Source organism: Morchella sextelata (genome assembly GCF_020137385.1).
Source record: "Morchella sextelata strain SCLS chromosome Unknown scls_3, whole genome shotgun sequence".
Taxonomy (NCBI): Eukaryota; Fungi; Ascomycota; class Pezizomycetes; order Pezizales; family Morchellaceae; genus Morchella; species Morchella sextelata.
This window is the reverse complement of record NW_025408618.1, coordinates 2,156,590-2,168,655: the sequence shown is the minus strand read 5'-3', so window position 1 is coordinate 2,168,655 and position 12,066 is coordinate 2,156,590. Positions and strand designations below refer to the sequence as shown.

General features: G+C 44.3%; 2 protein-coding genes across 2 annotated transcripts; both read right to left on the bottom strand.

The window, feature by feature from the left end:
• Nucleotides 1-3,399: 3,399 nt before the first annotated feature.
• Nucleotides 3,400-4,745, bottom strand: H6S33_009386 (uncharacterized protein; the record flags this gene model as incomplete). Its single annotated transcript, XM_044840776.1, has 4 exons — nucleotides 3,400-3,691; nucleotides 3,773-3,961; nucleotides 4,028-4,479; nucleotides 4,548-4,745. 4 exons carry the CDS (start codon nucleotides 4,743-4,745, stop codon nucleotides 3,400-3,402), a joined length of 1,131 nt encoding a protein of 376 aa, XP_044698201.1.
• A 4,702-nt stretch (nucleotides 4,746-9,447) lies between these two features.
• Nucleotides 9,448-11,822, bottom strand: H6S33_009385 (uncharacterized protein; the record flags this gene model as incomplete). Its single annotated transcript, XM_044840774.1, has 3 exons — nucleotides 9,448-9,647; nucleotides 9,711-11,291; nucleotides 11,411-11,822. The coding sequence occupies 3 exons, from the start codon at nucleotides 11,820-11,822 to the stop codon at nucleotides 9,448-9,450; spliced, it is 2,193 nt and encodes a 730-aa protein (XP_044698200.1).
• Nucleotides 11,823-12,066: the final 244 nt, after the last annotated feature.

Sequence of the window (12,066 nt, the reverse complement as noted above, 5' to 3'; positions counted from 1 at the left end):
CGGGTTAGGCATTTTGCTACTTCCAGTTCTAACCTCGGGGCGCAATTTTCTTTCACCAGTCGATGTGATAAAAAACATTTTATGCATTTTTTTTAGTTGCTGGACTCTTATTTGTTCATTTGAGTGGCAGCACCCGAGAGTTTCATTCCGCCGCCAGCATTTACTTGGTTTGGTACGAACGCCATGTAGATAGCTAGCTATTAACGATGTTGTTCCCACCATCAACTACTCCATGACCATAAACCTCCATTAACAATTTCCCCCCGTTAGGTTCTCTTATAGTCAGCGTCGATAATCTAGATGAGCAACAGTCAGTCTACATATATGGAGCGGTAAATGTGTCAAAAGTAATTTTACCAACGGTAGTAAATTATTTACCACCGGTGGTATAAGCACTGAATTCCAGTCATTGTATCTGCACGCTATCCTACATTAGTACATTTCCACCGGTATAAACACTGAGTTTCGGTCTTTATGCTGCGCTATACTAAATAAGTAAATGTTCAATCATTAATGCCAAAACTTATGAAAATTTCCCACCGGTGGTGAAATACCGCCACCGATGGTGAGATTCCCCACCAGTGGACAATTTTCATATATATTGGCATTATATGGCCCCTTTTGGCCAAAAGGTCTGTGCTTTTATCATGAAAATTAGCATTATAGGGTATAAATACTGGTATCATTTTCACCACTGGTGGTAAAATAATTTACTACCGTTGGTAAAATTACTTTTGACACATTTACCGCCCCATATACATAGACCACATCACAATGTTGACGGTTAGCTTTATTGAGTTGGTCGCTTTTCAGGTTAAACCATGATTCTTATAGATATGAATAAGTAAATTGTCTCGTTCAATAAACTAGAAAAAAGTTTAAATTAAATGAATTGTCAATCAATCAATCAGGAAATGTTAGGTCATGAATTATCACTCGTTATTTATCACTCTTCGCCAAGGATTGATTGATTGATTGATTGATTACTTCATTAATTGTATGCAACCCGGAGGTAACTTTGCTAAGGACATTTGATGTCTACAAATTAAGAACGTTCTCACATTATACGGACTGGAATCAAATATTTCTAATGATCATGATCGGGTAATACGATCACGATCTTTAGTTGAAAGTTGTAAAATACCTCGATATATCAACTAAACTTGATGCTGACGTCGAATCCAAGTAATATTAACTCAGGAGACAGAATAAACTCAAGACGGGGCCTCGCCTTCTATATATTTTGTGTGCCATCTTCTGCGAACACATCTAAACACTCCCCTATTAGATGGTCGGTCCGTACCTGAGGCACTGTAGAATAGTTGGAATCTCGATTCGATCTATAAACAGAAATTGATAAGAACTCTTAATACGATCTGATACTCATGACCATAGGGCTTCTGTCCCACGAATTCCTGACCCAATGACTTTGAGTACATATAAGTAGTCAACCATCTTGATTATAGACATGCACGTAATTCAGCAGCTAGGATCAACCTTATCTTATTTTAGACTGTTTTAATTTTGTCCGTTAGCAAATATCCAGTGGCCTTTAAATTTAGGTACCAGGGCTTATCAATGCATTGAGTTTGACATTAAATGTATAACGTAATTAATTAATATATAGTATAAACACCATTTCCTTTTGCCTTTTACACAGTCTAGGGACTTTTGAAAATTCACACTATATTTATTCCTAGGCCTTGATTGATTATATATAAATCTATTTCCAGTACTTGAGTTATATATAACGCTAGCTTCGTACATGATACGTACAGTCGATCTATATCTATTAAGACCTTTACCTGTGTTATTGTCCACACATATATTACTGCACAAGGCAGTTTCTCTGCAACTGAGAAATACGCGATCTGAGCAGTGAGTTCCTAGGCTTGAAAATTCTCTTCTTGATATTGTTGGAACTGGCTTTTTTGATAATTGCTAGGGGAAATGGTGATTGGGTGCACGTGTTTATAGTGAAAGGTTTCGCGTAGTGACGTATACGTATACTTTTCATCATTCTATTAGATAAAATTTGACTATCCTTTGGCGATATTAGAGGCTTATGTTCAATGTGTGTACTAGCCCAATGACGAATCCTCTCAGTCACGAAAACCAACGGCTGGGAAATCCCATCCGCGAACTTCCCCGGGTTCATTTCAAAGCCATGCATGGCTGGCAAGGGCAGCTCATCGACGAACAAGTTTTTCTCTAAAATTATGCCTGTAGGATCAACAGAATATATTGTTCCTATGAGATCATGATGCATCAATGAGTACCTGCACACTGATCGACAGCTCTGCAAAACACTGTATGTATTGAGGGATCAAATATTGATATTTGTGACTTCGACATGTGAAGACGGTTTAGAAACTTAATCCGGGTACGTCCGTCAATGAAGTTAATGCTAAGATTACCGATGATATATCACACGGGTCACACGTAGAAAACCTTGAAATAACAACTTTCTCACAATTCTTTTATTATTGGATTTACAAGTCACGGTCTAGATATCAGACCAGTAAATATTGGTGTCCGAGCCCTCAAGAATAGATCTAGATACCATTATATACTACATACATATCTATATTAACCTGCGTGTAGATCTATTCTAATGCCAGATACTATAATCCCCCTCCTTTTAGACATCCTCTTTACCCTCTAAAATGCATATTCCTTTTACTACCATATCACCCTCATTCCACCAAATATAGGTTGCACCAAGTCAGGTAGTACCATCTTTTTCAAAAGCGTTTACATATGCCAACAGGCCGAATACATGAAGACTATATGTGATCAATATCAGCCACAGTTAAGTTTCACCAAACACTACATGTAAGCTACTCCACGGACTATCCCTAAAGTCCTCGGTATAGAGATTGCATGTACTCGTGTACACGGTCACGTCAGTTGAAAAAAAAAAAGCATATTGGACCTAAAATCAATTACGATAAGGCATGGGAGTAAGATAAGTGTGTGTTTTGCCAGTACTCTACAATACAAACCAATCTAATAAGCTCTTGTAATCACATGATAAAATCTTACGACGACCGGATTCCCACTTTACACAAGCCTTTTCCCTCAAAGTTGCTTAATGTATGATATATGTGATCTAGAGTTATATTGCCGAAGATTTTTGGATTTTGGGTGCACGTCCCCATGCATGCATGAGCGATAAGCGGGCCCCCACACTTGGTAGCGACCATTTATGATCAGGCTATAGGTACGTACGTGTCGGGATATTCTGTGCCTAATATTTATTGCTAATTAAAGAAAGTCTCGAACTCTGTGACAATCTACCTCCACACCATGTCACAATTATTAAGTAATTATGAATTTAGCATTTACTACTCACCACTAGTATTGTGGCCCTCCATCCAACAAAATTTTGAATCTCCCCTAAATCCCGCACTTCTCGCGCACATAAGCCCCACTGTCCCCTACTAAATCACGTAGATACCCCATAAACTCTTCCACGGGAATCATATTAACCTCTCCCATCGCCGATGAGTGCATGACCTTCCCACCCCACAGCACCCTCATGTACCACTTCTTGTTGAGACCGGCATCTAGAATCGAGCTCGAATAGAGCTCGAATATAACCTCAGACCCCATTCCGGGCCAGACCATCTCACTAATCTGTAATGCTCCCAGTAGCAGCGATATAGAACCGTCATGACCTATATTGTGTCTATATTTAACCTTTGAGCCTTTGGTACCATCGAGGTGCTGCTGCAGACGGGCCGAAAGCTCGTGGAGATAGAGACCGTACTTGGTTCTTGCATATTCGAGCGATCGGGGGGTGTCGCGGAAGATGTAGGAGTATTCATATTGGGCGATGCGAAAGACGCTATCTGCCATTTCATGGCTTATGCATTTGCTCGGGGAAGTGACTGAGCATGGGAGCGGTTTTGAGTGGCAGAGACGGGAGGAAAGATTGTCGAAATAATGATCGTACCAACTTGAAAGTACATATATCAGTGAGTAGATAGCAGATAAATATCTGATATGGAAAGGTGGATCTTACGAGTGCCATTCACTATCATTAGGATTAACACCTGATACTGCATCAAGCCCATCGAAAAGCCACTGACTCAGCTTTAAGTGTTCAGTCCAATTTATATTACTTCCCTGATAGCCACTATGGATACTATCCGCGTACGGACAAGAGTAACCAGGACGAAGAGAGTCTATGGTGTCATATTGCTGAAGCACAGGAACTTTATCAGACGAGCCGAACATTCCCTTGATTAAAGCTCCTGCAACCTGTGACGTGATCACATTACTGGTCGCTCGGAAGACTGTTGTTTCATCATATTTTGCAGGAAGGAATTTGAGTAGTTTATGATAGACGTCGTGGAGGTCCTTTCCGTGAGTATACGAGTCATCGAGACCGTCTTTGGTGATTTGTGGGAATTGGCATGTACCCTGATAGCCCCGTTTCCGTAGGGGGTTTAAAGAGTCCTCGTAGTTATCCCACTAGTAGACTTCAAGTCAGCAAAAAACCCTTCAACTATTAAAACCGGCTAGCTGTGACCCACATAAACCTTCGAGGCCTCAAATCCATCCATAGGCTCGCCATAATAAAACTGTCTTGTGTCTCCACAATTCCACTCAATATCTTCCACCGGAAATGTATTACTCTGGTACGGGGTTCTCTTGTGGTGCCTTTGGATGACCTCTATATATTCCAGTCTGTACTGACTATCCGGGACCAGGTACTCCCTCGCCCGAACATGCGGCATGTTGCAATAATTATATACTCCATATGCTTCGTCAGATGTATAAGAAGAGTTGTATATGAACCCGTTTGTACCATTGCCAGACACAGCGAAGGTCACGTTGTTTACTTGTGTTGAGTTGGGCGCAAACCAGTCGGAGCTGATAGGAGCTCCTGGCGATATAAACAGGGGTAGGAGGAGTACATGCATCAGACCTAGGGAATGTGTGATTGTGAGCTGACCCAATTGGAATGACATTCTGCTTGAGACGCGTTCGGTGCTGGCCATTGAAATGGTGAAGAACTTTGTGACTGTATATTGTAAACAAAAGCTTTAAAGGGCAACTAACCTTGAGGACGTGTCACGAATCAACTTCTTAACATCCAATACCTTAATGTCTATCTATGAATGGCTAGTTTCCTTCAAGTGGCTAAACGTGCGCACTTCCGGAACCTGTTATTGGTGGGGTGTCCATCGGGATGTAATAAGATGGTAACCCTGCCAATAAATTGTGAGACGTTCGCCGAACAAAGATGGACCTCGCGGGTGATCCACCATGCTCGGAGGTTGCCGACTTTACACTCTGGGACCGGTGGGCCGAGAAATGTGTAATGATATTCCGAGTGATCTTCTATGACACATGTCCGGTAAACGGCAGTTCATATGAATTGCAATACCCATAAAACAACTTCACATGGGTTATAAATCACTATTCTCGCCCAGACTCTACCTCTATCCCCTTAATTACCTGAATTAAGTACATGTACAGTACACATAAGCGCATGTCTAGAGTTACCGCAAAAACTCGAAGAATTTGCTAGCTCCGTGAGATCAAAATTACTTCTATGGGAAACATCTGACGTAGATCGATGCCATCCAACCAATCACTCGAGGGGTAATCCCTGGACAGAGCTAGCGAATTTCTCGAGGTTTTGCGGTATCTCTCACTCTTCACACCGCTCGCAAAACTACTTCTCGCCGCTACAAGTTCTAGACTATTTCCATTTATACTTAGCGTTGAGTCTATGCCTGATACCTGTCATTAGCCCACGTGTCGGAAGCTTGGTCTCACGTGGAATCCCTAGTGAGAGCTTGTTTAGGATGGATGTATGTAGGCTCATCTTCCGCGTGGACTTCCCTTGAAACATATTCCCATTCGATCGACGCTGGAGAAGCTGATGTTCAACGTTCTTGAGTTTTTCAGGTTCAACAGCTGCACAGGTGCCTTCCAATGCCAATGCAGCTGTACGATGACCTCCCTATAGATCTACTACCCTAATAGGTTCGAGCTGTTCTACAGAGCTCAGCTCAAGCTATAAAAAAAAAACCTCGGGCCACCGGAGAAATGGTTCGGCATAATCGGCGCCGCGGTTGAGTGAATCTCCTAGAGTATGTACGGTGCTTTTCTGTTTTCACGCCCCCTTTTTGTCCTTTGAAACGAGTGCGACATTTCGCCCTCGTGAATGCTGGCAGAAATCTGAGTGTAGTACAATTTCCAAGGTTTGATCATGTCAATAGGCTCCTGTTTAATCCGAGTCGAAGTCCGAGTACCATAGCCTCTGTGCGGCAGCATGGCATCAGTATGGCAGCATGGCAGCCTGGCAGCCTGGCAGCCTGGCACTGGCACTGGCAACGTCCCCACAACGGCCTTTGCCGTCAGCTCCCCACTCGAGTATCCGCGGGATTTCTTGTGGAAACGGGGAGTGCATGTCACTCTACTTAGAACCATGTTGATCCTAGTATACGTATACACCTAAACTATTACTTACTGTCCATTGGAGCTTTCACACATCTCCGGTACTAAGAAGTAAAGATCACCCCACAGTATATTCCCCACTTATGTAAGTCTCTCAATATATTTACCCTTTACATAGCAATTCCTACTCCGTCAAGATCTGATTGGCTTCTTACCACTAGCTCTGTGATGCATACATATTCCGATTACGATACAAGAACCGGCGAATGGAATCCCAGGAACAGGCATTTTTGACACAAATGAGGCCTATGTTATAGTATAGAGTTGTATTAATATTCCTGAAAGATTAGCCTTCAACCTCGGCGTTCGAATGCAACGTACATACTGTTACCATAGGCTTCGGAGCGGCCGAGAAACCAGTATATAGGTACACAGGCTTATTGGCACTGATCTACATAATTGGGTTAAATTTCTAACGGAAGAAGCAATAGGTGTCAAGTGCACCACTTAAATTACTACAAATTGTAGCATTTACTCGTTTCCCGGGATGAGAAACAAGAATGGGTCTCGGCGCACAGGCGCTAGGCAATAACATTATCCTGGCATAAAAACCGCCATTTTAACAAGTCTTCACTATATGTACCAAAACGGTCGTATTTTTCAGCGAATAATCCGTGCACCGATACCTGCATTTTCAGGTCCTTACCCTGAGGAATAAGTATGTACAATTCAATAGCGTCCCACAGTAATAAGCACCGGAATGGCGTGTGGAAATGCGCACATACATGTACATGTGCACTTACTCTAAGCATCAATTAGGGCGCACCATCATCAGAGGAAGAAAAATATCAGGTCCGTACAGCCAGGAATCCTTCCTCGGGTAACCAGAACAGGTTCGAGAAGCTTTGAAGCCTTCTTCAGGAAGGTACTTCTTCAAGGGATACCAACTCTCCATGCAAATTATCTGTATCGCGCAATTATTCCCACTCAAAGCGGCCATCCTTAACCGGTTCTCCTGTAAGCGAGTGATGATTGATGAGGCTCAAAAATAAAATAAAATAAATCTTAGGACATTGAAAGAGAGCTAGTATATAACGGGATTCTTTCCTATAAGCGTTAACACTTCCCATATTTATTGATTTCAAATCTAGAGACATTTAGCTAATCATATGTTGTGACCTTTAGCCTGAGAGAGGCAATTCCAAGATTTTTCAATACGGTTGGGTAGCTCGGATGGGTTAGTCCCATAGCTGCTGAGTTGTCGGTTGAGACATTGGACGAAAGTAATGACTTCACGATGTCGAAGTCGTTTTGTAAGATTTCATAATATCTGCTTTCTATCGGCATCCGTATACGTAACGCGCCCCCGGTCCGCTATCGGTATGAGAAACGGCAATACTATTCGTGCCGTAGTGACCCAGCATTCTTAAGAATACCGAATTGAGCCGATTCTACTATCTGTGTGAATATCACGGTACGCAATTACCTCAGTCTCACGGCATCCTGCCAGATGCGGTAGCAAACTCGTTCGATTTTTTTCGGTATCTGTAGCTATAGCCCAAAAATACCCCTGAGCGGTTTCAGTAGAATCCCCGGTTTTCTTTTCCCGTCTGCAGTACATATCTAGGAATGTCAAATCTCTGTGATCGTGAACCCAGGTAGCGAAAAGATCACTGACGAGATCGGTGTCGACGGTGCTACCAATGGAATTTTCAACCCGTGTTTCAATTCTTCCAGAGGATTGCCGTTATCTATTAATGCGTGTTTATTCTTGCTACCTATCGAGATAGACGTGGGGGGCAGTGATATATATGTGTGTACATGTATGGTACGATTGACTATAAAGTATAAACGTCTGAAAACGACGAGCTGCCCGTAATCCATACATGATACAGAAACCAAAGCAGAAGATTGGAGGAAAGATGTAATGAAAATCACATGTGCACGCAAACATGTCGGAGGTTTGGTTGTGCGTGCTAGGTACTTGGGTTGGACTTTAACATGGCTTGGACGGTAAGGCAGAAATATAGGGCGAGCTCTCTGGTTATAAACAGCCGTGTCAAAATAAACCCCGAAGCCAGCCAGATACAAAGTGGCTAGGGCTGCCTATTGGACCTACCTTCGTCGCTCACCACGTCCAACGGCAACAAGGACTGGTGTAGCCTATCCTAAGAATTTATTGGCCCCACTAGAGTTCTCTTCCATTGATCCAATTAGGTGAATATTCACATGTTTTCTTCATCACTGTTAATGCAATTGGGGCTTGGCCATTACCACTGCCATGCAAGCCCCGGCTGGGTTTGGTTCAAGATCAATGGATTCCGCAAATGATTTAAGCATGTCTGTACTATGCCAACAATTAAATCTTTTTTTCTTTCGATATTCAGACCATGCATACTATAATTACACCCTTTATGAACCTTGAAACGTAACCCAAGCCCCCCACAAAAAAAAAAAAAAAAGAAAAAAAAAACCGAAAAAAAAACGACCCCCTATGCAAAAACGAAAGAAAGTAGGTCTTCAATGCTCACATCTTCACGCTTGACGAGCGCAGCGCGAATGAAACGAATGTACGAATAGGAAAAAACGGTGGTATGCAGATAGAGTGAGACAAAATGCAGGTATAATAAAACAATCAAAAGAATTTAACAAAAACGAGCCCGTAGTGCGCCAGATCATCATTCAATCCCCAATTTCGGTCAAAAAAAAAAAAAAAAAAAAATGAAGCATAAAACAAAATTAAGAAGGAAAGAGGTATGTAAACGAGAGTATAAAACGCGGGTGAAAACAAAAGGAAGAAGCCATCCAGAACACGATCAACAAGAAGTGAAGTACTAAACACCAAAATAACAATAAGTACAATGGGATAGATATATGATAGAACAACCCTGAAACCTGGGACATAGTGGATTCGTATCTTTGGTTTCTCGTTTGGAGGCCTGGGCCTATATATAGTGGGGGATTCTAGAATTATGGACAGTTGGGTTTTTCTGAGTTATAATCTACATCCTATTTTAAAGGATTTGAAGATCAATCTCTCATTTCCACATCTGCCGATGGGTCGGTCTCTGCCTTTGCTGCTGCGTCGGATGCGGTTTTGAGTTCGGGGGAATTGGGGTGAGATTCGTGTCTCGGGTTCGGGTCGGTCTCCCGTTCTCCGAGCGGAGGTGGCGAAGCCGATGTCTCGTCGGTGACGCAGTGGGTAGAAGCTGGAGGCGTCATTTGTTTTTCTGAAAGAATGTTAGAACTGTGATCGAAATGCCGTAGTGGCTTAAAAGGCTATTCTATCCTACCTCCATCGATCTTTGCAGCTGGGGCTGTGCCGTTTAAGAAAATACCAGATGACCATTGGTCTTGTCGTCTTTGCCTTTCTGCCCCCATCTCCTTCACGATGTCCAACAACTTTTGAACGCCTCCCTCAAGCTCCTTCCAACTGGCCTGGGCCAAACTCTCAGCAAGGCGCTTGAGTTCTCCCTCATTTTCCGCCTCCTTAGAGAACTTTGATACGAGCCACGCATCCATCTCAGCCTTCATGGCGGGTTCCTGTCTGGTGGGAGGAGTGGCGGACCGGCTACGACGTGCTTCCTGGGCACCCACCCTCTCACGCATTGCCTCTAATTTTGCGCTCAGTGCCTGTATTTCAGCAGCCATGGCATGATTATCCTCCTGGAGCCTGACGTTGTCGGCCTCAAGTTGATTCTTGATTGTCTGCAACTGGAGATTTCCACGAGAAATCTCTGAATTCCACGCTTTTAGGTCCTCGTAATCGGCTTGCAACCTATTGATTTCTGCCCTAAAACTAACTTCGACCTCTTGGAACCTGCGAACCTCCATATCGTATTGTCTCATATGGATCGTCTTTTCGTTGTTGGTAATCTCCTGCTCCAAGGCCCTCATTTCGTCCTGAAGCTGGGCCTTGCGGTTGACCACGTCTGTGAGACGTGTCCTGAGCTGTTCTAGATTCATTTCGTCCTCTCCTTGATGCCGCTGGATGGGATGACGGAATTCGGATGGTTCCGCTGGGGGCGGAATGTTGCCATTCATCGCAGGGATAATTTGTTGTGGAGGGGGAGGAGGGGGAGGGGGTGGTGGTGGTGGAGGAGGATGCTGTTGTGGTGGTGGTGCCGAGCCCTTGGTTAAGCTGTTGCTGCGCAGGACCCTTGGAGGCGGGTTGTTGGGTCTGGCTGGTGAGATTTGTGGCTGAGATTCCTTGCCGTTGCTACTGTTGTTGTGCGAGCCTTGTGGTGCAACAACAGTGCTCGGACGCTCGGACTTCGCCGCGATCTTCCCCCCCTTGGCAGCGAAATTGGACGGCGGCGGGTTTACGGGATTCCACATGGGTGTTTGCGGGTGTGCAGCGGCCTGTGGAAGTGGAGTAGACTCTTGCGGAATTGCCGGACGTATCCTAGTGGGATATACCGCCGGTTGGGAGTTTTGTGGCTTGTGCTCCATCTTGAGCTGTCCACCACCATCATGGTGATGCTGCTGTTGCTGCTGATGTTGCTGCTGCTGCTGCTGAAGATGCTGCTGGTGCTGTTGTTGCTGCTGTTGCTGTTGCTGCTGCTGCTGTTGCTGTTGCTGCTGGAGTACCATCCTGTCAGGAAACGGAGCAATCTCGGTGGGGATTTGCGGGGTCTCAGGTCGGGATTTCGGGGTGTGTCCTTCGCTCTCCGCATGCGGTCTGTTGGATATGTCAACGGAAAACGTGGGCATTGACGATTGCGGCGGCCCGCCGGCAGATGATGCACTCGCGTTGGCGGAACCATATGAACGGCGCCCTCTCTTTGCCGGTGGGGGTCCTCCTCCGGGGCCTGTGTCAGGAGGGCTATCGGCGCCATTGGCATCGGCCGAATTTCGATTTCGTTTCAAGGCACCTATAACAAGAAAAAGAAAAACCAGTTAGCCCAGCCTATACCCCCCCCCAAAAAAGAAAATTGTCGCCGACTCGATTCTTGGGAATTTGGGGGAACATGATCATTACTCGCACACATACGAGAAATTGCAGTTATGTCAATTTCCTTGCCGAACTGTTTTTGAAACCAAGCGGCGAGCTCACGGTATGTTTTCTTCGGATTGGCTTCATAGTACGCCAATAGTTTTTCGCTTTCCAACCCGATCCGTTCACGGTACTTGGATCGTTTCTTGATTACCATATATTCGAGATCGGACGGTTGGTCAGAGCGGCGGCGTCGAAGCTCGATTTCCTTCCCAAACTTGTTCTCAAACCATGTTAGATATTCCGACTTGTCCTTTCCAGGATTATCGCGCTGATATGCGTAGAATTCGTCGGTCTCTTGGGTGGTTGGGCCAAGAAAGACTTCCCGAGTATCGCGGTCGGCAGACATGGGCGTAGAATTTGTCGACCAATCCGTAGGAGCATGTATCCGGGGGGGTGTTGTCGACATGCCCGGCGAGCGGGTCGACGGAGGAAGTGATGACGGAATGGTGCTGACTTGCGAATTAAAATTATAATAACTCTCGTAGGGTAACGTGGTGAAGCTGAGAAAATTTTGGATATTAATTGAACAGCTTATATATTTATATCCCTAATTGACAGAAACGTTGGATTGTCCACGCAAGACGAGTTATTGTTGAGCTTTGGATAACAATAGTATTAGGTGGCGGTATTAGAATAGTAGACTACTGTGG